General features: G+C 35.5%; 1 protein-coding gene across 3 annotated transcripts in view; it reads left to right on the top strand.

The window, feature by feature from the left end:
• Positions 1-24,846, top strand: part of LOC136751458 (homeobox protein PKNOX1) — a 64,286-nt gene extending 39,440 nt beyond the window's left edge. For 2 of the 3 annotated variants that reach the window (XM_066707085.1, XM_066707087.1), the window contains 9 exons: positions 2,492-2,625; positions 2,756-2,927; positions 6,274-6,444; positions 7,643-7,757; positions 8,437-8,537; positions 9,587-9,715; positions 13,836-13,912; positions 17,401-17,573; positions 23,812-24,846. In XM_066707085.1, the coding sequence (XP_066563182.1) occupies positions 2,492-2,625; positions 2,756-2,927; positions 6,274-6,444; positions 7,643-7,757; positions 8,437-8,537; positions 9,587-9,715; positions 13,836-13,912; positions 17,401-17,573; positions 23,812-24,005 (1,266 nt within the window). In that variant the 3' untranslated portion in view covers positions 24,006-24,846. The remainder of the gene's footprint in view (positions 1-2,491; positions 2,626-2,755; positions 2,928-6,273; positions 6,445-7,642; positions 7,758-8,436; positions 8,538-9,586; positions 9,716-13,835; positions 13,913-17,400; positions 17,574-23,811) is intronic. The other variant, XM_066707086.1, reaches the window with a different exon arrangement.
• Positions 24,847-25,307: the final 461 nt, after the last annotated feature.

Genomic DNA, 25,307 nt, shown 5'->3' with positions numbered 1-25,307 from the left:
AGTCAGTGTGTGAGTGTGTTCAGTCCCTGAGACCTGTGTGTCCTGCACTAATAATAAATAAAACGATTTTGTTGTTGCACCCGCAATGATGAGTTGAGTTTACTCATTGGAAACCCCCACAAGCATTACAATACTAAACCACACTTAAGATGTCACTCATAAATTTAAAATTTAAATTAAATAAACATATTTAATACAATTAAATAATTGTATTTGTATACTGACCATTATTTAAATAAAAGTTGTTGGATATAACAAAGTTAAAGACCGTCATAAAAAGCCTCCCAATTGCCACTGTTGTGGTTAAATTCAAACAATGTATTTTGAAAATATATGATAACACTGATTTATATATATTTTTTTCTTCTGAAAGATCAGTATCCCCCATTTGCCAGCATGCTTGTGGATCACTCTACATTATTCTGCTTTATTGTTTCTTTATCTACGATCTTTACAGCAAAGTTTCCAATTTAATGGAAATGTAAAACAAAACAAATGTTTCAAAAAACTTTTAGCTAAATGCACAGAAGACCCCTAAAAGCTTTGTAAGCTGTGCAACTGAAAATTGGTATATAATTGAGGAACCCAAGTTTAAATTATGATGCATTATTTATTAGGTTTAAGAATTAGTCGATTGCATAGAACTGAAAGAAGGAGATTATCTCGTGTTTATTGTGCAGCTCCGTAATAATTAGTTGCAATTGACACATTGTTATTATCATTATTATACCGAATAATATATAATGTTGACACAAACTGTGAACTGTAGAAATGAGTCTTTTTATTATAGTTAACCCAAATGTCAAGGTTACTGTTCTTTTTACTACTTTCAGTTTGCTAACTATCCCAGAGTCCAGATCATTAATATAGATTAGAAAAAGCAAAGGCCCTAGTACTGATCCCTGTGGAACTCCACTAACAACCTCACTCCAGTTAGAAGCAACTCCTCTAATCAACACCCTCTGTTGCCTATACATCAACCAGTTCATAATCCATCTACTTACATTACCCTGAATGCCTACAGCTTCCAATTTGAGGATCAGTCTTTGGTGTGGGACATATGTGACAGTACTGTGAACTAAGCATAGATTACAGAAAATAGCCATCATTGAACTAGATATTCTATATCTGCAGCTACAAAATCCACAGCAGTATTGTATTATAAACATCCTGAAAATTACAATTAAAAACATTTTTAGGGCAGCTATGCAGATGCACATTGTTTTACTGATGTGAATAGTTTATTAATTAAAACAACACAACAAATTTTGTAATAAATGATCACTGACTGAACATTCCCCAGTTGTCTCAAAGTATTTTTAACACTCTTGCTTTCAATCAAAGCCATTGTTACCAGATCACATGTACAAGAATCACATGGAGGGCCTTCTCATCTATGATCATTCTCTCAGCTGATGACAGAAGGAGGATTTATAGGTCTCATGAAACATATTCAGAATCCCAGAAAAATACATTAATTAAGAAAACCTATGTACTCAACCAAACAAATTCTAGAATAATAAAACCAGATTCATCAGTATTTTTATAGGATTGCTCACTAGTATTAGATTATCAGTGCATTTTTGACTTTGCTAGTATGCACTACAGAAAAGTTAAAAAATTATGTAACATTTGATAAACACCCTTTTTATTTTAAACAACTTATTCTTAAAACAATGTTTTCTGGATAGAAATAAAGCCTCACATATATGTATATTAAAAATACAATTTAACTACTTATGAGAACCTGCTGTATAATTGCCATAAACCCCCTAATTGGTATTTATTGCAGACAAAATAGAATGTGAAATGCCCTGTAACAAGGGTAGTATGATGGCTGAATCACAAATCAAACTTACAGCTTTTCTATGCATTATAGATAGCTTCCTTAACTAGTTCTAAGGCCAAATGTCACAGTCTGTTTATAGTTAACTAATAAATGTAGGATATATATTCAAATTAGTACTCTTTGTAAACACACTATATGACATTTTCTAATCTAGAGAGTGTCTTGCCAAAAACATTTTTGAACATTGTATTTACATAATAACAGAAGTAAGTCTAAAAATAGTTACTTTTCTGAAGTTGTATTTTTAATAATTTGTTTTAAGGAAACAACAGGTTTTCTTGATGTTAAAGTTTGTTACCGCTTTTGAAATATAAAATTTAATATGCATACTTTTATTCTATAGTATATGAAATCCTTCCTTTGTGGTCAGTAGCACTCCACTTAACGTCCCATTAAGTGTAGTTAAGAGTATTCCGTGAGGGGTTAAAACACTGGTATTTGACTACATATCATAAGTGTAAAGATTGAAAGGGGTGCTGTGTTCTTTCTGAAATCTTCTTTGCAACAGCCAAGTCACACCAACCTTCTGGCAATTTTAGTGTCATAAATGTCCATACTTGGAATCAGTGGGTTGTTCAAATTCTGATAAGCTTACTGCGTCAATCATAGCATTCATCTAGATTTCTTTTTTCCTCAACCCAGATGCAAGTAGTAACACAGACGAACAGTGAAGCAGAGCAGAGGTTTTCTGAAGGGAACACTGCTGGTGGAGGTAGTAGCCCATCCTCTGCAGAATCACAAAAACCAATGGATGCAGATAAAGGATCGATATACAGGTAGTGTTCCTCATGAACTGTGCTCTTAAAAGGAGTAAGGATGTTTGCAGTTGAAGAAATATACTTTAATGTATATTATGTACTATAAACATATGCTATACTATGTTCTGAATTGTGTGTTTCTTTGCAGGCACCCACTCTTCCCTTTGTTGGCATTACTGTTTGAAAAATGTGAGCAGTCAACCCAGGGCTCTGAGTGTATCACCTCTGCAAGCTTTGACGTAGACATTGAAAATTTTGTAAGGAACCAGGAGAAAGAAGGCAAAGCCTTTTTCAGTGAAGATCCAGAATTGGATAACTTGGTTAGTTTCCTCTTCTTATCTGTTTTAGTTAGCTAAACTCTATATAACTGTCATGAATGGATTTTTCAGGAAAATAAAATGTAGGTGGTAGGGTAGGTGATACTTTTGTGTTATTGTTAACCAAGAAAAAGCATTCATTACAAATAATTTCCATTAAAATTCCAATGAAAAATATGGTATTATGCAAATAAACAACTGCTGGTGCTATTATAAGAATATAGGCTTTTCGAAAGATAATTAAACTTGTGTGTCTTTTGGAGATCTTCCAACTGGCACACATTAAGTAGAAATTTGAAATACAGTACCAAAAGAGGAAATCTGGAAAAATAATGGAAAACAAAATACAGCTATGTGAAGCATCAGTAGTTTTGCTTATTTCAGTATGAATTTTGAAGTTAAAATGTTTGTTAAAAAGGAGGACTCTTTTCAATGCCTCAATCACTGAAAAAGTAATAGTAAGCCTGTCATACAAATTTAGATAATCTGTATGTTATTCTGTTTTGTAAATAAAGCTTAATTGCATTTTTGCACATTTCCCGCTTTTTGTATATACCTTATAGCGCAAGGTATATATCTGTACAATTTTTTTAATTTAAATATTAATGTAGTATTCGACAAATGCTTTCTTTAGATTTTTTTTGGTAGCTCTGTATACACTGTATTCATTGGCTAGTGATTGTGCACTACAAATAGTCGCAGGAAATGTCGCCAGTTCATAAACTTACTAAAGAGATATGTTCTGACAGTTTTTGTAAAGGTTGTGTTCTTCTTTCTTCCTTTGGATCCCTGACTAATTAAATATCTTGAACTTCCTGAACAAATACTAAAAAGTATACTAAAGACATCAATGAGGAACTTGTCTGTTAGCAAGTAAAATGTACCAAGAGGCTGAGATTTTAATCTCTTTCATTTAGTCACACAACCATCAGATGATGATTTAACACAAACCTTGCCATAAAAAATAAAAAAAACACTTACTGAAAAATACACATTGTTTATAAAATGCCTTTTGGGCCCTAAAACTCATGGGTCATTATTATTGATTTATGGTGTAATTAAAATATTAAAAATATATAAGAACTGTTGTAGTTTTTGTTTGCAGTTGCAAAGAGAAGGCTAAGTGCTGCTAGATGCTACACGTTGTTGTTATTATTATTATTATTATTATTATTATTATTATTATTATTATTAGTAGTAGTAGTAGTAGTAGTAGTAGTAGTGTTATTGTTGCCAGAGAAACAAAACCTTAATGAAGTTAAAACAGCAACTTAAAAAAATACCATGTGGAAATATTATGTATGTTCAAAAAGCACCACGTGGTAACAAAATGTGAAAATACAGATGCATTTTTGTCCTCCCAGCCAGCAGCAAAAGATTGTTGACAATATTTGATTTTAACAAGAAAGACATCTGTGGCTAATGAAATGATGTAACTATAATTAATACAAAAGCATTGTATTCTAGCAACAGACTGTAATGCAATATAAAAATTAGCATATCTAAGTGAAGACAGTGAAGACATGGAATCAAGCCAGGGGGTGAGTGTTTATTTGTGTAACCAATTAAATTGCATGCACAAATCTAATGCAGCATAGTAATTGCATAGAATATATTAAGTGCTGCTGTCATACTGCAGTGTACAAAAAATATGTTTGACGTTCTACTGCAATTGTGTGAAAGGCCTTCCATTAAAACATGTACTGTTATTTGAAAAATAGAAATCCAAATGGGGAGATTATATGTATATGGCAACAGGTGATGTATGGATTAAACTAAATATTATTAAATATTCCTCTCTGGTTAATTCTATGTCTCTCCTGTTTAAAATTATAAATTAGGCATTTATGAAGAAGTGACCCCCTATGTCAACACATCCTAATCCTTGTGGGGAAGCTGTACTTTTTTTTTTTTTAAATCAAATTCAAAGACTTGACATTTGTAATGATCTTTGCTACTTGCATTATGCTTCCTATAAGTGAGCACTTTGGGTGGAGCACACCAATCAGGCGTAACCCAGTTTAATGTACAATGTCGAAGTTATGACATCCTAAATGATGGCTGCACATATTATGTGGAGTGCACCTAAAAGACGTAAGGGTGTAAGTGCAAGCCTGATACAAATAGGGCAAATCACATAGGGAACAGAAACAGAATTGAGTTTAAAAACAAAATGGCTTCAACATTTAGTTTAGCCAAAGACTAAGATGGGTGAAATAGTACAATTGTACTATTTCACAATGATAATTTACAGTATCTTTGCCAAGTTCAACTAGCTGTTGTGGTCTTTCTCTGATCGGATACATTTCAATTGAAGACTAAATGTATACCACAAAATTAGATTCTGCATTTTTGTTCTTGACATATCCAGTGCAGCGAGATACAGCCAACATTATAAGCACATACAGTTTTGTGTGTGTGTGTAATGCTTTCACTTATTAATTATTGGTCTTATTCCCATTATGAGTTACAATGATCAATCTATTTTTGTTAGGATTTTAAAGTTTTGAGTGAAATGAGAGGAAGTGGTGACAGCATTTGTCCTTTAACAAGCACAGTCCTTTTAAATATTTTTTTTAATGTAGAAACTACTGGAAACTCAATGCAGCAGGACCCAGCTGTATGATTTAGCATTAATTTATACCGATTGCTGGTTTTGAATTTCCTAGGTCTTATAGATAGGAATATGGGATAAGCTTCAATAGGCTGTATGAGCAAAAACAATACTACCTTATCTGTTGCATTACTGGCACTTATGAGATTACACTTTCTTTGGAAATGGATGTCTACACAAACTCACAACACAGGCATAGTACACCACAGAGGATCAAAAGGCAAAATACATAAAGGACACATATGCAACACTAGTTTTATTAAAAGGGAAAGTGGTTTAATCAAAGAGCTTTGTGTAAACAGAATGTTTGCACTTTATTTATTTTTATTATATTTAATTTGTAATACAGCCCTAGTGATTCAGTCTTAATAAACATACACATTTCTTGAATAAGCCAAAATATAAAAATACCCCAAATATATCTGATTGAGTTCTAGTCTTAAAGACAGTGCAGGATTAGGGAGACATAAAAACCAGTATAACTGAATCTCCTAAACTCATATAATAGCAAGGATCAAATCAAAAGAAACTCCTTTCTTGCATCTGCAATAATAGCCTATCATGTTCTAAAGAAGTCAAAACCAAATTTATTTACTGTTACAGGTACTGTTAAACAATTACATTTGGTGAACTGTTATCTTGCATAGACCTTTATGTTGACCTTTAAATTCTTTAAACATTGCCATTACTGTTGTTACATCCAGGTGAAGTTCAACTCAATTTCTTTCTTGCCAGATGGTGAAAGCTATTCAGGTCTTGCGCATTCATCTGCTAGAGTTGGAAAAAGTCAATGACCTCTGCAAAGACTTCTGTAGCCGCTATATTGCGTGTCTGAAAACAAAGATGAACAGTGAAACTTTACTGAGTGGAGATCCTGGCAGCCCATACTCACCAGCACAGTCACAGGTAGACAATCATGCTCTTGGTTTAGTTTGACAGTGATAATGATACTGATTGTACTTACGGCATGGTTATTTATATCTTTGATACATTGTGAAAATCAAGTAAGTTCCTTTATGTGTTTTATCCTTGACCTTCCTACACTCAGGTCCTCAGGACCTCAGAGTCCAGTGACACCTCTGGTTCTCTTATTACTGTGTTTAACTGAGACTCCTTGTGATATATTTGAGTATACTTATTGCACTTTTGCACATTGACACAGTGTGGTCTATATCCCTATGCTGAGAACATACAGTGAGGGAAAAAAGTATTTGATCCCCTGCTGATTTTGTACGTTTGTACGTTACACTCGCCACACTTGGAGGAGGAGGAATGCTGCCTATGACCCCAAGAACACCATCTCCACCGTCAAACATGGAGGTGGAAACATTATGCTTTGGGGGTGTTTTCTGCTAAGGGGACAAGACAACTGCACTGCATCAAAGGGACGATGGACGGGGCCATGTACCATCAAATCTTGGGAGAGAACCTCCAAATACTTATTTCCCTCATTAACATGCAAATCAATTTATAACTTTTTTGAAATGGGTTTTTCTGGATTTATTTGTTGTTATTCTGTCTCTCACTGTTAAAATACACCTACCATTAAAATTATACACTGATCATTTCTTTGTCAGTGGGCAAACGTACAAAATCAGCAGGGGATCAAATACTTTTTTCCCTCACTGTAGATCATTAATAAACTTCCCTAATCAGTTACAGTCCCTGGACACTGTTCTTCCTCCCGCACAACAGCTTGGGCACACTGTTTTTCCCTTTCAGAGAGCCAGGGTTGCATTGCAAAATAACATTTTCTTCAGTATGGGAACAGTCATAAAGTTCCAGGGTCTTATCAGTAGCTGCCTGGCTTAAGAAGCAAAATATTAGGTTTCTTCAGTGGAGTTGAAGAAGAAAGTGGCAGGCTTCTCCATCACCCCACGGAATGGTCTATCGGCAACTTAAAGTCTCAGCTCATCTCAATATGCATTACACATGTCCCATACTGATGACTGTGTTCAGAGAAACAGGGTTGGGTTGAAATAAGTGTTTTATTTTTGTTGTATAAAATGAATAATAGTGCACACATTCTCACAGTGTAACATTTCAGAAAAGATTAATGGTTCAGATCAGTAATATTGTTTTTTCGTATGTTGTGTGCCAACAGGGTACAGGCTCTTTTACAAGTGCACTCAGCCCTCAAGGTATTATGGTTCCTGCTTCAGCCCTGCAGCAAGGGAATGTAACTGTAGCCACAGTCAACCCAACACAAGTTATGGCAGGTATGTCTTCATAACATAGAAATTTGATTTACTCTGTCAACTGGTGAGCATATCTAATTTATTACATCTGAATGGTGTAAAATGTGCATGTTTTATCTCCATTGTCCTGTGCTTTATTGTTGGACACCAATTCAGCCTAGAGAAAAGTGTTAATATTCCAGTTGATTGAACAGTGGTTTGAAAATTTGGATTTCCACACCATATAAATTAAGTTGATTCAGGTTGGTGTTAACCAGTCTTGGGAATACCAGCTTAAATGAGAACAGCATCTTTGATGTGTACTATTTTTTGTGCTAAATGAGTTGCCATGTTAGAGATTTTAGATTAGGAATTTTCTGAAACTGACTGAAATATTAACTATTATGAAACACAAGAATCTAATTAAGAAATTATTAAACTTTTGAAGTGAATAGTTCAAAGGCTTCTCAATGTATTTATTTTATAGACTTATGTGTTTCTGTTGCATTTTGGCAGATACTTTTAGAAACTTGTGCTTGGAATTATTTTCAGCTCAAATAATGAACTCTTTTGATGCTCCCTCTATCTTATGTACAAAAGTATTGCAGGTGGTAGAAAAGTTGCCAAGCACCTATTTTTCCCTAAAACAAGCTGAATAATTTTATCAAATATATGTTTTTACAAAGTCTAGAGCACTATCTTTTGTGGTTTTCTTGATTAGCAGGTGGCACCGTATATCAGCCTGTAACAGTTGTCACTCCACAAGGTCAGGTGGTTACACAGACTCTGTCTCCAGGGACAATACGTATCCAGAATGCACAGGTGAGTTTCTGCTGTAGTACCATTAAACAGCTACTTCCCCATCCTGCCACTGAAGACAACCTAAGTCTTATGGTTTTCATTCCAGCTATTAATAAATGCCTTTTAGAATAATTAAAGGTATTCAGATTATAGTTAGATTATAACAACCCTACTGATCTGGAGAAAATAAACAATATATAGTATAGTATAAATCATGACATCATCATCATCTATTGTTTTCATAAATTAAAGTCAAGGACAGGAAACCAGCCAACTGTGACCATTACAGTTAATCTAGCAACATCTAACATCCATTAATAATAACACTTACCAAATGTTGCCCCTTCTAAATCTTTCTACAGAATAATCTAAATTTTTAATTGGAAGTGTATTCTGTACTATGTTATCACTTGGGAGGGATTTTTGCCTGTGTGCCTTTTGAATTTTTATTATTGTGTAAATCAGCAATCCCTATCCTGCATGATTATAGTGTACACACACATGATTATTAATAATAATCATTTTAATAATAATTAATCATACATTTTTACAAAATATTAAATGAAAGACTAAGGCTTAATTACAGTTATAGTCATTGAGTGATTTCAATACATTTCTCCATAATTCTGAATTGTCTGCAGTTAATTTTACAATAAATGTATAGAATAAGTTTGGTAGATTTTATTTGGATATATTTCTAGTATCAGACCTAATAATGCATATCTTAGGTGTTTGTTTCTGTTTATGATTTTTTTGTTGTTGTTGTACAAATGTAATTTTTCAGAGTATATACACACCTTTGTGTAGGAAAGTGGAATTTGCGGGCATATTCTGTACTGCGGTCATTTGAAATATGAAAATTTTAGTAAGTAGTCATAATGTTCTGGAGCAAATAATACAAACATGAAAGTGGCAGGACAAAATGTTGTATTGTATTTACTGTATCAATAAGTAGTATTTAGTTTCTTGTTTGTAATAAACCTTGTTTAGTGTATTGTGTAGGATTTTAGAATTGTTAAGCTTAAATGTAGATTAGAGCACTTAGAGAGTATGATGTTTTTATTGTGCAGCTACAACTACAATTAAACCAGGATCTGAGTATATTGCATCATGAAGATGGGTCTTCAAAGAACAAACGAGGAGTTCTTCCTAAGCATGCTACAAATGTCATGAGGTCTTGGCTCTTCCAGCATATTGGGGTGAGTAGCACTGAATGGGGACAGCAGCAAACAGTTTTTTCTGTCGAAACCATGTGAAATGGATCTAAAGCAGGGCCTCAAGGATGTTTGGTACACCCCCCCCAAAGCCCATTCATATCTATACTCCCTTTAAAAAAAACAAAAAACGGTGCCTCTAGTTAACAGATCAACTGCAAGAAACTTTACATTACAATATACTGGCGCTTTATCTGTTGTAGAATTTATTTTATTATTTTAAGAGAAAAACTGTATTTAGCTTAAACTACATAAATAAAATGCTCTTTGTACAGTAGTTTTGGTATTCAACTTTTGCTGGGGAAATTACTACTATAGTAACATAGCGTTTCCCCCAGAAATTTGCATAGAAAGGGCGGTCTGTTACTAAATTATTGACAGGGGAATGAAATTGGTGGGGAAGAGGAGGGTGGTAGCCATAAGCGAACGCACACTTGTTTGTTTTTGTTAGTTTGTTTTTTTGCCGTTCAAAACATTATAGCCATGTTTTTTTTCTCATGTTGTTCAAGGGGGCTCATGAGCTGTATAATGGTAGTGGAAACACTGGTAACAGTACCTGGATATAGTTGAAAATTGTTACCGTTACATTACATGGTGGTGCAATGTGTCTGAATAAGGCACAGAATATTGGCTACTGTATAGTAATTAGTAGGATATTACATAGAGATTGATTGTAATTGCCTAAAAAGCACTAATGTAATGGCAGATAATTTATTACTAATTAATGCTACACTTTAAATAGAAATGTGTGATTATTTCAAATTCATAAAGAAAAAAATGAAATAAAAACATCAAGGTAACATACAGTAATGTCTGTGTTTTGTTTCTGCACATTTACTATGGAGATAGATCTAAATGTGCATACCATAGGGAAATGTACTATTCAAACTATTTGTATGGTCGTAGTAGTAGGCTATTTTTAGTAGGATATTATCTTGTTTAATTATTGGGACCAGGACAATGTAATATGTGACAGCATAATATTGGTGGTCAAACCTAAGCATGTTGTGGGACCAACACACAGGATACAATTCAAATACATTTCTTAGCTGGTGTTGCAAGTGGTAGTAATATACATTCCTAATTTAAATATAAAAATGTACAGGAAATAAAAAAGGTATGATTTGGGACATTTGTTTTTATGTGTGTTACATTTACTTGTGTGGCCCATACAACATCTGGAAATTGGCCCTCCATCTACAAATCTTTGGGAATCCCTGATCTAAAGCATACAGAGCAGCTACTTAATTATACAGTTAGGTCCATAAATATTTGGACAGTGACACAATTGTCATCATTTTGGCTCTGTATGCCACCATAATGGATTTGAAAGGAAACAATCAAGATGTGCTTTCAATTAAGACTTTCATCTTTAATTTGAGGATAGTTACATCCAAATTGGGTGAACAGTGTAGGAATTACACCCATTTGTATATGTGGTCCCCCCAATATTAGGGGCTCAAAAGTATTTGGACAAACTAACATAATCATTAATTAAATTGTGATTGTTTCAATACTTGGTTGCAAATCCTTTGCAGTCAATGACTGCCTGAAGTCTGGAACCCATAGACATGTCTTTAGTTCCTGCTTGTTCTTGGGGCGTTTTGCCTTCAGTTTTGCCTTCAGCAAGTGAAATGCATGCTCAATTGGATTCAGGTCAGGTGATTGACTTGGCCTTTGCAGAACATTCCACTTCTTCACCTTAAAAAAGTCTTGGGTTGCTTTCGCAGTATGCTTCGGGTCATTGTCCATCTGCGCTGTTCAATACGTTTTGAAGCATTTGGCTGAATCTGAGCAGATAATATAGCTCTAAACACTTTAATCTTTGTCTCATCTGTCCATAGGATGTTGTTCCAGAACTGTACAGGGTTCTTTAGATGTTTTTTTGGCAAACTCTAATCTGGTCTTCCTCTTTTTGGGGCTTACCAATAGTTTACATCTTGTGGTAAACCCTCTATATTTACTCTGGTGAAGTCTTCTCTTGATTGTTGACACAGATACGCCTACCTCCTGGAGGGTGTTCTTGATCTGGCTGGTTCTTGAACTGTTGTGAAGGGGTTTTTCTTCACCAGGGAGATTCTTCTGCCATCCACCTCAGTTGTTTTCTGTGGTCTTCCAGGCCTTTTGGTTTTCCTGAGCTCACCAGTGCATTCTTTCTTTAATGTACCAAATAGTTGATCTGGCCACACCCAATGTTTTTGCTATCTCCCTGATTGGCAGCTCTTTGGACTTCATATTGAGGGTTAACAGCAACATATTCCAAATGCAAATGCCACACTTGAAATCAAATCTAGACCTTTTATCTGCTTACCTGTAATTGAACTAATGAGGGAATAACACATGCCTGGCCATGGAACAGCTGAGACAGCTCAGCAGCCAATTGTCCAATTACTTTTGAGCCCCTAAAATTAGGGGGACCACTAATAAAAATGGGTGTAATTCCTACAACGTTCATCCAATTTCGATGTAACTACCCTCAAATTAAAGATGAAAGTCTACACTTAAAGCACATCCATTGTGATGGCATACAAATCCAAAATGATGACAATTATGTCACTGTCCAAATATTTATTGACCTAACTGTCTATTCGCTGATGTTCCTATAGCAGAATCAAACCACAAAAATACAAAGGGCAAGATTAAATCAAAAATGTTCACGCTGCGAGTCGCTCGCAGAAGCATTATCGGCATGTCTGCGAATTGAAATCGCGAAACTATCGTGGTATTAAATCTGACCCCATTTGCGCCGCCGACCTTCTTGCAGCTGCTTTCTGGCACAATGTGAGAGAATAAAACACAGCTTTCACACAGCCGCTACTACAACACTACACCACTGTACTCAGTCACGCTTTCATGTTTAGTTAGATGCTACTCTCTTCTAATTTTTAAAGTAAATCCCATGATGTACAGTTGTGTAGTTTGCTATTAGCGGCTGGTTAAAGTTGTAGTTAATCCCGACCCAACAATACAGTGGAAGTGGTTACATTTTCGCTGCATTAAATCAAGAAAATATCTGCGAGAAAACACCCTGAAAATGCTCTCGCAGCTCCTCTAGTTTTAGACACTTCGGAGTTGTCTAAAGCCTCTTGCGGTAGAGGCGCATTGAGAGAAAGCGCAGCTCCGGGTTCATTCAGTGCGGTTCGCCACGCCAGAAACACAGGCTCCTCCCCGCTCACAGGTCTGCACATTTTAGATTTAATTCAGCGAGGAGGTGAGCTGCGAGATCCCCTCCTGCGACTCTTCTGCAACTTTTCGCGCTTAATCCTGCCCAAAATCTGAACATTATTCTGTTGCTTCACAGATATATTACACTCGCTTTCTCCAGCCAGGTAGTCATTGTGTGTGTTTCTGTTTATGTGTGTGTGTGTGTGTGTGTGTATATATATATATATATATATATATATATATATATATATATATATATATATATATATATACAGTCTTACAGGTGTTTTTATAGTTTTTATGTAGTTTATTTCACTGGCCAAAAGACACGTCCTGCTAATGCACCATAATGTCTGACAGTACATTTCCCCCCTGCTCTGTTGAATGTTTGTGTAGAATATATAATAATGTTCATACATTTTTTTTATCATAGTATAATTATATTAATGGAATAAAATATATTATTTTCCCTAAAGTACAACATGTTTTAGGTCATTTATAGCAGACTTAGATTTATTTAAAACATAAATACTTCACACCTACTGTTGTAAAACTTGAAACTAGCCTCTCAACTTTCACTTTCACTTTCACTTTCAGCTGCACACTTCCAGTTGAATCTACAACTCCTGGTTTTCTGAAATTTGTGAATCATGGATTGAAATACAAAATCAGCTACTGGGAATAAAATTGGGCATTTGGGTACTTTTTTCAAGCTTCATAATTTGCTAAATTGATTGAAACTACTTCTACAAAAATACACCCAGTCAAGTAAAGTCATGTCTCACAGCTTCTTCCCCAATTTAAACACATTTAATAAATATAAAAACATATTTTAAAAACAATTATGTTTTCTCTTAAGTATCCCATAAACTGGTACTATTTATTAATTAAGAAATAACCTTTTTTTATTTTTTTTTATAACAATTTATATATTTTGCAGCACCCATATCCAACCGAGGATGAGAAGAAACAGATCGCTTCCCAAACAAATCTGACACTGCTTCAAGTTAATAACTGGTGAGAATATGTGCATGCATTTAATACTTAGAATACTATCTCTTAAAGTTTATTGTATAGTGTGAATAATTGTTTTTATATTAAAATATTAATACAGTCCTTTGGCATGTGTATATGTAAGAAATACATTTCATGTTTATTTTTAAATTATTCAAATACTTTTAATTTTTTGTTAATAATGTAATTATAAATAAATGTAATTAATTCCATACTTGCTAATCAGGCTTCAATGACACCTAACTGGTGTTGACTGACATTCATATGAGCCTCATTTACTAGCTGAGGTTTTTGTGATATTTGACATATTTGCTACATTGTCCAATTATTGATTAATCTCAGTGGGGTAAAATAAGTTGTGAAGGCATTCTAATGGCTACATAAATTATGTTTATTAATATACACTGTGTTTCAGTCACAGTTTAGTTCATTTTTATGACATTATAGTTGTAGCAGGAGCTTAGGTACTCTATTAGATTTTATCCATGACGGTAAAATCGTGCCTTATGTAAATTATGACTGATCATGACTATAGTTATGTTTCTTTTACCATCATAGAAACTGTCGCAGTATAAAATATTGCATGTATTTATTTTGAATTACAAGGAAAAAATATAACTAGATTAAGTATATCCGTATACCATTTATTGTACCCATTTGTGGTCATCTGTCTAATTTGGCTTCTATATACAGTACTGTGCAAAAGTTTTAGGCAGGTGTAAAAAAATGTTTTCAAAGTAAGAATGCTTTCAAAAATAGACATAAGAACATAAGAACAAAAGAAAGTTTACAAATGAGAGGAGGCCATTCGACCCATCGTGCTCGTTTGGTGTCCATTAATAACTAAGTGATCCAAGGATCCTATCCAGTCTATTTTTAAATGTTCCCAAATTTTCAGCATCTACCACATTGCTGGGGAGTTTGTTCCAGATTGTGACTACTCTCTGTGTAAAGAAGCGTCTCCTGTTTTCCGTTTTGAATGCCTTGTAGCCCAATTTCCATTTGTGTCCCCGGGTGCGTGTGTCCCTGCTGATCTGGAAAAGCTCCTCTGGTTTGATGTGGTCAATGCCCTTCATGATTTTGAAGACTTGGATCAAGTCCCCATGTAGTCTCCTCTGTTCTAGGGTGAAAAGGTTCAGTTCCCTCAGTCTCTCTGAGTAGGACATTCCCTTCAGACCTGGAATAAGTCTGGTTGCTCTCCTCTGAACTGCCTCTAGAGCAGCAATATCCTTCTTAAAGTGTGGTGCCCAGAACTGTACACAGTATTCCAGATGAGGTCTAACTAGTGCATTGTACAGTCTTAAAATTACTTCCCTTGTTTTAAATTCTACACTTTTGGCAATATACCCTAGCATTCTGTTTGCCTTTTTTATTGCTTCCCCACACTGTTTGGATGGAGAAAGTTAGGAGTCCACATAGACTCCTAGGTCTTTCTCATGCGATACTTCTAGTTCTATTCCTCCCATAGTGTAATTATAGTGGACTTTTTTTATTTACCTGCATGTATTACCTTGCACTTGTCCACATTGAATTTCATCTGCCAGGTGTCGGCCCACAACTGAGTGTTATCTAAGTCCCTTTGAATAACCTGTGCTGCCAAGATTGTATCTGCTGAGCCACCTATTTTAGTATCATCAGCAAATTTGACAAGTTTGCTAACTATCCCAGAGTCCAGATCATTAATATAAATTAGAAAAAGCAAAGGCTTTCTTGTGGATTGGTATGACATTTGCTGTCTTCCAGTCAGTTGGCACATCCCCTGTTCTAAGTGTCTTTTGGAATATTTGACTTGGCAACATATAAATAATTTCCCTCATTTCTTTAAGTACTGTTGGAAATATACCATCTGGCCCAGGTGATTTGTTTGTTTTTAATTTTGCTAGTCCCTTTAGTACCTCCTCCTCATTTATCCTGATCTCTGTTAGGATTTGATTGGACTGATTGTTAACCTGTGGCATGTTATCTGTCTTTTCTTTTGTAAAAAACTCTGTGAAATACTCATTTAGAACATTTGCTACATCCAACAAGATACTTCAGTTTTTGCCCTTTATCTGTTTCACTTCCTCCCTTATTGTCCTCTTGCTGTTGTAGTATTGAAATAGCATTAGTTTTAGCTCCAAGAGCTATGTTTCTTTCTATTTCCCTTTTTGCTTTCCTGATCCCTTTAAGATCTCTTTGCAGCTCAACATATTATATGTATTTTGTTTAGTCTCCATCCCTTTTGTATGCACTATACAACATTTTCTTCCTCTTGATATTTTTTTGCATACCTCTATTAAACCATTTTGGCCACTGTTTTTTGGTCCTAAATTTGCTAAGTTTTGGTACAAATTTCTCCTGAGCCTCAAGTAGTATATTCTTAAAATATAACATTTCTAGGCAGATAGGGGTTACCAGATGTGCTGTCCTAGCTCTTTTGAAGAAGCACAAAGAAACGGGCAACGTTGAGGACTGTAGACGCATTGGTCGGCCAAGGAAACTTACTGCAGCAGATGAAAGACATGCTTACTTCCCTTTGCAATCGAAAGATGTCCAGCAGTGCCATCAGCTCACAATTGGCAGAAAACAGTGGGACCCTGGTACACCCATCTACTGTCTGGAAAAGTCTGGTCAGAAGTGGCCTTCATGGAAGACTTGCGGCCAAAAAGCCATACCTCTGACGTGGCAACAAGGCCAAGTGACTCAACAATGCACGAAAACACAGGAACTGGGGTGCAGAAACATGGCAGCAGGTGCTCTGGACTGATGAGTCAAAATTTGAAATATTTGGCTGTAGCAGAGGGCAGTTTGTTTGCTGAAGGGCTGGAGTGTGGTACAGGAATGAGTGTCTGCAGGCAACAGTGAAGCATGGTGGAGGTTCCTTGCAAGTTTGGGGCTGCATTTCTGCAAATGGAGTTGGGGATTTGGGCAGAATTAATGTTCTCCTCAATGCTGAGAAGTACAGGCAGATACTTATCCATCATGTAATACCATCAGGGAGGCATTTGATTGGCCCCAAATTTATTCTGCAGCATGACAACAACCCCAAACATATAGCGAAATGAATTAAGAATTATCTTCAGTGTATAGAAGAACAAGGAGTCCTGGAAGTGATGGTATAGCCCCCACAGATCCCTGATCTCAACATTGAGTCTGTCTGGGATTACACGAAGTGAGAGAAGCAATTGAGGCTGGCTAAATCCACAAAATAACTGTGGTTAGTTGTACAAGATGTTTGGGCCAACCTACCTGCCGAGTTCCTTTATTTGATTTGATGCTGTTTTGAAGGCAAAGGGTGGTCACACCGAATACTGATTTGATGTAGACTTTCCTTGTGTTCACTCACTTTGCATTTCGTTAATTGATAAATATAATCTATCAACATGTCTATTTTTGAAAGCATTCTTACTTTACAGCATTTTTTCACACCTGCCTAAAACTTTTGCACAGTGCTGTACATTCTGCATGTTCTTTAGTGTTTAGTGTAATGGTCTTACTTGAAATTTTCCAAGGTTCATCAATGCTAGGAGGCGGATTCTCCAGCCCATGCTAGATGCCAGCTGTTCTGAAACTCCAAAGGCAAAAAAGAAAACTGCACAGAACAGACCTCTTCAGAGGTTTTGGCCTGATTCCATAGCATCTGGAGTCAACCAGCAGCACTCCTCAGAAATGACAATGCCTGATGGTATGTACACAATGCAATCGGTAAAAATATAGACCTATGGTTGAAAGAGAACTGAGATTACAAAGAAACACATGGGCATACAATTTTGGTCTTCTCCTAATTTATCTTATTGCTTAATCCACAGCGGTCTAAAGAGCCGATTTCCATCTGTTTCCCCATCTTCTCTAAGACACGGGTTTGTTATTTTAGCCAGTAAAATAAATCTGTTTGTTTTTAAAAGCTTTATGATAGGTTAACAAACCTCTCTGCTATTGTTAAGACAGTTTGTTGCTATGTAGAATTGTCCAATAAAAACCCTTTTAAGGGTAAAGCACGGGTGGAAGTTTGGGCCGATAATCATCCCTGTAGTACACTGGGAGTTAAATCTAAAATATCAAGACCTGCGAATGGGAAGGAGACATGTTTTGATGGTGTGGTTTCTGAAATGGGCAGGCAGTGCGAGAAGCACCATGAGCCAAGTCTTTGTTATTCAAGAGAAAATGGAGGCGGAAGAGCAAGAGCTCCCTGTGAGAGGTAGAGATGACTCATGAAAGCATATAAACACAGAAATCTGTACCCCTGAGCTGTAATTCAAAAGCATTAATCTACGCACTGATACAAAACCACAAGCCTGTAGTTTGTAGCAGTTACAAATATGAGTAGAAAAAAGTAAAATAAAAAACAAAGCCACCATTGATGGCTGTGTAGTTATTATTATTAATAATAATAATAATAATAATAATAATAATAATAATAATATTCTTTCTTGGCATTATCTAGGCATTATCTATTAATCAATGCAAATCTTGTATTGATCATCCACTAATATGTATATAGTAATATGTATTTAGTGCATTAAATAAAAACTTTTACCCACTGGCTAATAGCGAACTACACAACTATGTGATAGTGGTTACATTTATAATTAGAAGACACTAGAAACTAAAAATTAAGCTGCAACCGTGTACAGTTGTGTAATTTTCTGTTGCATGTGTCGACGTTATGATTTTATCCCAGCCGTTGACAGGGTATTGTGATATAAACCTATTGTAATGTGATTTTTTTTTTTTATTATCATCGTTTGATGTAAGAGGAAATAAAGTACAAAAGTTTTGCTTGGTGTCACAAGGCACTTAACCTGAAAGTAGAACACTGCATGTAGGGCTGGGAGATATTAGGGTGGTCGGTTGATTTAAAAAATAATAATTAAAGCTGTTATGCACTTAAATGGTTAGATTATGCCTTAATTTAGATATGTGTAATACCAAAAAAAAACAACGAAATTGTGATTTTTTTTATGCACCAAAAACATATATTTTTTGTAACATATAAGTAATGCAGGTGAGACTGATTGGTCTGTAATTTCCTGGCTCAGTTTTGTACCCTTTCTTGTGGATTGGTATGACATTTGCCATCTTCCAGTCCCCTGTTCTGTGTCATTTGGAATATCTGAGTTAGCAGCCTATAAATAATTGTTGGAAATGTACCATTTGGCCGAGGTGATTTGTTTGTTTTTAATTCTGCTAGTTCCTTTAGTACCTCCTGCTCATTTATTCTGATCTCTCTTAGGATTTGACTGGACTGATTGTTAACCTGTGTGTGGCATGTTATCCGATTTTTTTCTTTTGTAAAAACCTCTGTAAAATACTCATTTAGAACATTTGCCACATCTTGTTCGTTTTCTAAGATACATCAATTTTTAGCCTTTACCCATTTCACTTCCCCTGTTATTGACCTCTTGCTGTTATAGTATTGAAAAAAGTTTTTTGCATTAGTTTTAGGTGTGAGAGCTATGTTTCTTTCCATTTCCCTCTTTGCTTTCCTGATCCCTCGCTTAACATCTCTTTGTAGTTCAAAATATTCTTTAATAATTCAGATACTTAGCAGATGCCCTTATCCAGGGCGATTTACACAGATCAGCCATAATATTATGACCACTGACAGGTGAAGTGAATAACACTGATAATCTCGTTATCATGGCACCTGTCAGTGGGTTGGATATATTAAGTGAACATTTTGTCCTCAAAGTTGATGTGTTAGAAGCAGGAAAAATGGGCAAGCGTAAGGATCTAAGCGACTTTGACAAGGGACAATCTGGGATGGCTATAGGACTGGGTCAGAGCATCTCCAAAACTGCAGCTCTTGTGGGGTGTTCCTGGTCTGCAGTGGTCAGTACCTATCAAAAGTGGTCCAAGGAAGGAAAAGCGGTGAACCGGCGACAGGGTCATGGGCGGCCAAGGCTCATTGATGCACGTTGGGAGCGAAGGCTGGCCCGTGTGGTCCGATCCAACAGACGAGCTACTGTAACTCAAATTGCTGAAAAAGTTAATGCTGGTTCTGATAGGAAGGTGTCAGAACACACAGTGCATCGCAGTTTGTTGTGTATGGGGCTGCGTAGCTGCAGACCAGTCTGCGTGCCCATCCTGACCCCTGTCCACTGCCGAAAGTGCCTACAATGGGCACGTGAGCATCAGAATTGGACCATGGAGCAATGGAGGAAGGTGGTCTGGTCTGATGAATCATGAGTTCAGGGTATTGACTTGGCCTCCAAATTCCCCAGATCTCAATCCAATCGAGCATCTGTGGGATGTGCTGGCCAAACAAGTCCGATCCATGGAGGCCCCACCTTGCAACCTACAGGAATTAAAGGATCTGCTGCTAACGTCTTGGTGCCAGATACCACAGCACACCTTCAGAGGTCTAGTGGAGTACATGTTTCGACGGGTCAGGGCTGTTTTGGTGGCAAAAGGGGGACCTACACAATATTAGGCAGTTGGTCAAAATGTTATGGCTGATCAGTGTACATTTGTACCCATTTATACAGCTGGGTATTTTACTGGAGCAATCTAAGTGAAGTACCTTGATTAGTATTGCCCCACCTGGGATTTGAACCCACAACCACAACCTTCTGGTTATGAGTCCAGAGCCCTAACCACTACTACACAGTGCTGTGCCTATTTTTTGTATTTTGTTTCATCTCCATACCTTTTGTATGCACTATACAACACTTTCTTTCTCTTAATGTCATTTTCCATACTTCTGTTAAACCGTTTTGGCCATTGTTTTTTGGTCCTCAATTTGCTAAGTTTTGGTAATTTTTTTTTTACTGTGCTTCAAGTGGTATATTTTTAAAATATAACCATCAATTTTCAACTGAGTCTGTATCCAGTGTGCCCCAGTCTAACTCTTCTAAGTGCTGCCTCATACCTTCAATGTTTGCTTTTCTAAAATTGTAGATCCTTGTTTTAGACTTGGTCCTTGTTTTTTAAAGTAGAGAACAGTAGAGAAAAGTTGAGGTATCAAAGCTAACCTTGATAACCCAAAGCTTAAATACTTTTGTGTTCAGCTTCTTGCCACAAATTGACACCTTGCTGACTCCACCTCCAGATTCCTAAACTAGGTCACCTTTCCTTTAGTCTAGTCTAACCAACACAACAGCTTTACTAAATTAACTACAATTAAGGCAAACTAGGAATAAGATTTACTTCAATTAAGGCAAATCTAAAAACAAGATTAGGAATGCTAAGACCTTCTGAAAGTAGAAACACAACAAAATAGCTCGCTCTCTATCTCACCTGTACTGTGTCTGACTTGGGTAACTCCTAAACACTTCTCTTAAGATTCGTAACTGACGTGCCTTTACACAGTATAAAATAGTTACTTTTGATATGCCTAGTACTACTATTATTATTGTTTAACAGATCTACGATGGCTGAAGAGTGTGTAGCAAACATTTCAAGGGCGATGTTTTCCTGTTATTTTACTATATAATTTATTGGTTTGGTCTGTAATGACTGGTGTGTGCTACATGCATGTTCTGTATATCAAATAAAAGGGCACTCAATTCCTATATGTAAAGAACACTGCAGTATATTAGCCAATAAATATATGTAATAATAATGTCTTAAAACATGAAGGTACCTATTGACTATTACAATAAGCCAGATGAAACCAGTCACAGAAGACTGTGCTAACACTAGAATCACTGACATTTCGATTTAACCGCCGCACCTGCATAGTGTCCGGAAACTCATAATTTAATTCATGATTGTTAGTTTGTCCAATTACTTTTGAGACCCTAAAACTGGGGGGACCACATATAAAAATGGGGGTAATTCCTACACCGTTCAACCAATTTGGATGTAACTACCCTCAAATTAAAAATTAAAGTCTACAATTAAAGGACATCTTCATTCTTTCCTTTCACATCCATTGTGGTGGTGTACAGAGCCAATGTTATAACAATTGTGTCACTGTCCAAATATTTATGGACCTAATTGTACATCACATTGTAATGAGTATGAGTGAGGTTTAATATTTACTCCATAGTAGGTTGCTACTCCCACAAAATATCTGTTATAAGAAGGAAACAACAAATAAAGCAAGAGCAGAAGAGTGGCTGCTCTTCCTCCGATTATAGTTTATGGCTTTAATAATTGTACCACAAACGGAGCATTGTTGAAACCCAGTGAAGATGAAAGAAAACCTGGGGAAAACAGTCATCTATTACCTGTACATCGAGACCTGGAAGTGGCATCTGATCACAACTTATATTTAAGTTTAACAAGAAGGCCAACAGGGATTAATTGAAGAAAAATGATATTATTATTATTTATTATTTCACTGAAGTTCTTATCCAAAGCTTACAGGGTTTTCAAGCACTAAACTACAATGCAATATATAATAATATTATATAAATGTATAATTACATAGTTCCGGGGTGACTACAATTTTGTGTTTTTATAGAAAGTTTACTTTTGATTAATTTTATTAACTTTTTTTAATTGTATATCATTAGGAAAATTGACAGTGGAAATGGTCTTTTACAGAGTTTAGATTTTTATTTTATTTAATGTTGATAATATTGTTAAAAAACATAATCAATAAAGAGAAATGGAAAAACAGACCAACTAAGCTTTAATCTTTGTAATCTGGGCTTTTGAATCATAAGTATTGATCATAAATTAAATTCTACTTTAGATTTGAGTCTCGAAAATCAAGTAGTCTCGACTCAACTACAAGTCTGGTGGATGCTGAACAAAATATTTGCATTGATAAGCAAACATATTGACATTGATCTATTCGCTAATAGATAACGCCTGGATAAGGGCATCTGCCAATAAATAAATAAATAATAATGATAATAACTACACAACTGTCATCAACTCTGGTTTTTAATAATTTATTCTTCTATTTGTAAGCACTGCAAAGTACAGGTTTTTAGTTTTGTATCAGCAGGTAGATACATGTTTTCGATGTACAGCATGGAACGTAAGATTTCTGTGTTTATATACGTTCATGGGCCATCACTGCATCTCGCAGGGAGCATTTGCGGCTTCCACCCTCTGTTTTATCTTGAATAACAAACAATGTAATTTGCTAATTTTTGCCCATTTCGGAAACCACACCAGTCTCCTCCCCGCTCGCAGATCCTGATAGATTAAATACAGTGAGAAGCTGTGCTGCAACATTCCCTACTGTGACTCTCCCATAACTGTTCGTTTTCACAGCTTGGAAACATTTTTTATTAAATCGGGCCCTGAAAGGGTACCTGTAGTGTGTGCATAGAAAGCATATTCTGTTCAGTATAATTTGGAACCAATCTCTATATTAATATCATATCCTCCATGCTGAAAGTGATGTGAGGTCAAGTCATATAATACCTTGACTTCTGCTAACATGATTACCATAAGTACAACAGCCTAGGATGTAGCAGAAATTAGTACTGTTTGCAAATCTCAGCATTTTTACAAAAGTTACACATGATGATAGAAATAATTATGCTAATGTAAAAGGGTATTTATATGAACTGTTACTTGAAGATTACCCACATTTATGCATTTTCAAAAATGAATGATACTCACTGAGTATAATTCTTCTCAATTACCCTACATCACACTGCTCATGCTCAGGCAAGTAGAAGCCAATATAATGCACTATGATATATGTGCACTCAACTGTACCTGTGGTGAGTAACAATGTAACAAAAGGACAGAAATTTGACAAATATCAGATACATGTTTTTTGGTGTCTGTATTGTAATCACCTCACCATCATTAAGGCTGTTATTTAATATTATGTTGTCCACCCTGTTTAGGGCAAACTAAGTGGAAACTTTTATTTAACCAGCCACTGGTCTCTTTCTTGGTGAAATCATAAATAAAGAATTAACAAGAAGACAGGAGTAAAAAGTATAAACTATAATGTGGTTGTTCTGAAAAGTACTGAGAATCTGACATTGCTGTATTGTTTTTGGAAGGCACAATGGTGACAGTGAACATGGACAGTCTTCAGTCTCTGTCCTCAGACGGTGCAACGCTGGCAGTACAACAGGTGATGATGGGAACACACAGTGAGGATGGGTCAGTGGACAGTGGGGAGGAAGACAATGGAGACCTTTCCTCTACAAACATAACCGGGCTGGGCCTGGAAACCAGTGACTCACTGCAGTAGGACTTATGCCACAGATACACTGACCGCATTGTGAACAATGACAGGACAGGAAGCCGCTAGTTTGCACAGCAAACATGTTGAACTGGCATTTTATTTCTGTAACATGTTTTATATGTAGTTGTAGAAGAGTGCACTTTTTGTATTTTATGGTAAGATAAAAACAAAGCATAAACACAAAACGTGTTTTTTTTTTAAGGAAATAAATTGAGAGAAAAAAAATCAGAAGGGACTCCAACAATTTCAATTATACTTGTAGTTATTTCATAAACCTAGCATGCCTGTATTTCACTAGTTGTGCTTACACAGCAAAATGACATCAGGACTTTTGGAAGGTTTTTTTTGCCCTATGATGTCCATAAGACAAATGAAAAAGCTATTTTTATATGTGAAACCTTAAAAAGAATGGGTGTTTCTTTTTGTTTTGTGTTTTTCTAAGGAATATTTATGTATACAAATTTAAATATAAATGAAAGCTGTCACTTTCAGAATCTGGTGGATTTTTTTTTATTATTAAATAAAGTTGAAAAAGTATACAAGCTTAAAAAAAAGGCTTAAATGTTTTTTTTTTTAACTCACCAAGAAGCACAGGAAGTCTAAAACATAGCCAATGTAATAAAATTTATTTAGTCATTGTTCCTACATTTCGTTGGGTAAATGAGATTATAAATAAATGTGTTATTTTACAAGACTCAGTGGAGAAGGAGTTTGTAATTTTTTACCAATATACAGTATACTTACATTTGTACTCTAGGTTATATTCTGTGTATTTTACCATATTCAGTAGCCCAATAAAAATGCCAAAATAAGTTTTTGTGAAATAATAAAAATGATACTCAACACATAGTAGATTTTTGACTTTTTCTTGTAATGTATTAAGCTGCCACTATTTATTTACTAAAAAACATTTCTGATTGATTTAAAATTTGTAACATCTATTATCATAAAATATGGGAATATATTGCACACGTTGTTCTTTATTGTTAAATACTAAAATAAGTTAGAATGCCTGGTCTGGTGATGTCATGTAAAGAGCAAAAGCCTTCTAGAACAGATCTAACCAGGTTGTTGTTGTTTGTATTTCTGTTGTATTTCTGTTGCTTTGATCAGCCAGTTTAGTTTTATTCTCTACTTAACTTGAGTGGTGAATATATGACTGTCGGTGATTGACTGAAATGAAATGATCATTATTAATAGATTTATTGTAACTAGCTACTAAAGCTTCCACAGTTAATTATTTGTGGAAAAGTGTTATTTTATTTTCGCTAGAAATATATATTTTTACCCTTTGTTTTCTACCAATAA

This window comes from Amia ocellicauda, chromosome 6 (genome assembly GCF_036373705.1).
Source record: "Amia ocellicauda isolate fAmiCal2 chromosome 6, fAmiCal2.hap1, whole genome shotgun sequence".
Lineage (NCBI taxonomy): Eukaryota > Metazoa > Chordata > Actinopteri > Amiiformes > Amiidae > Amia > Amia ocellicauda.
The sequence above is the reverse complement of the archived record's forward strand: the minus strand, read 5'-3'. Positions and strand labels throughout refer to the sequence as shown.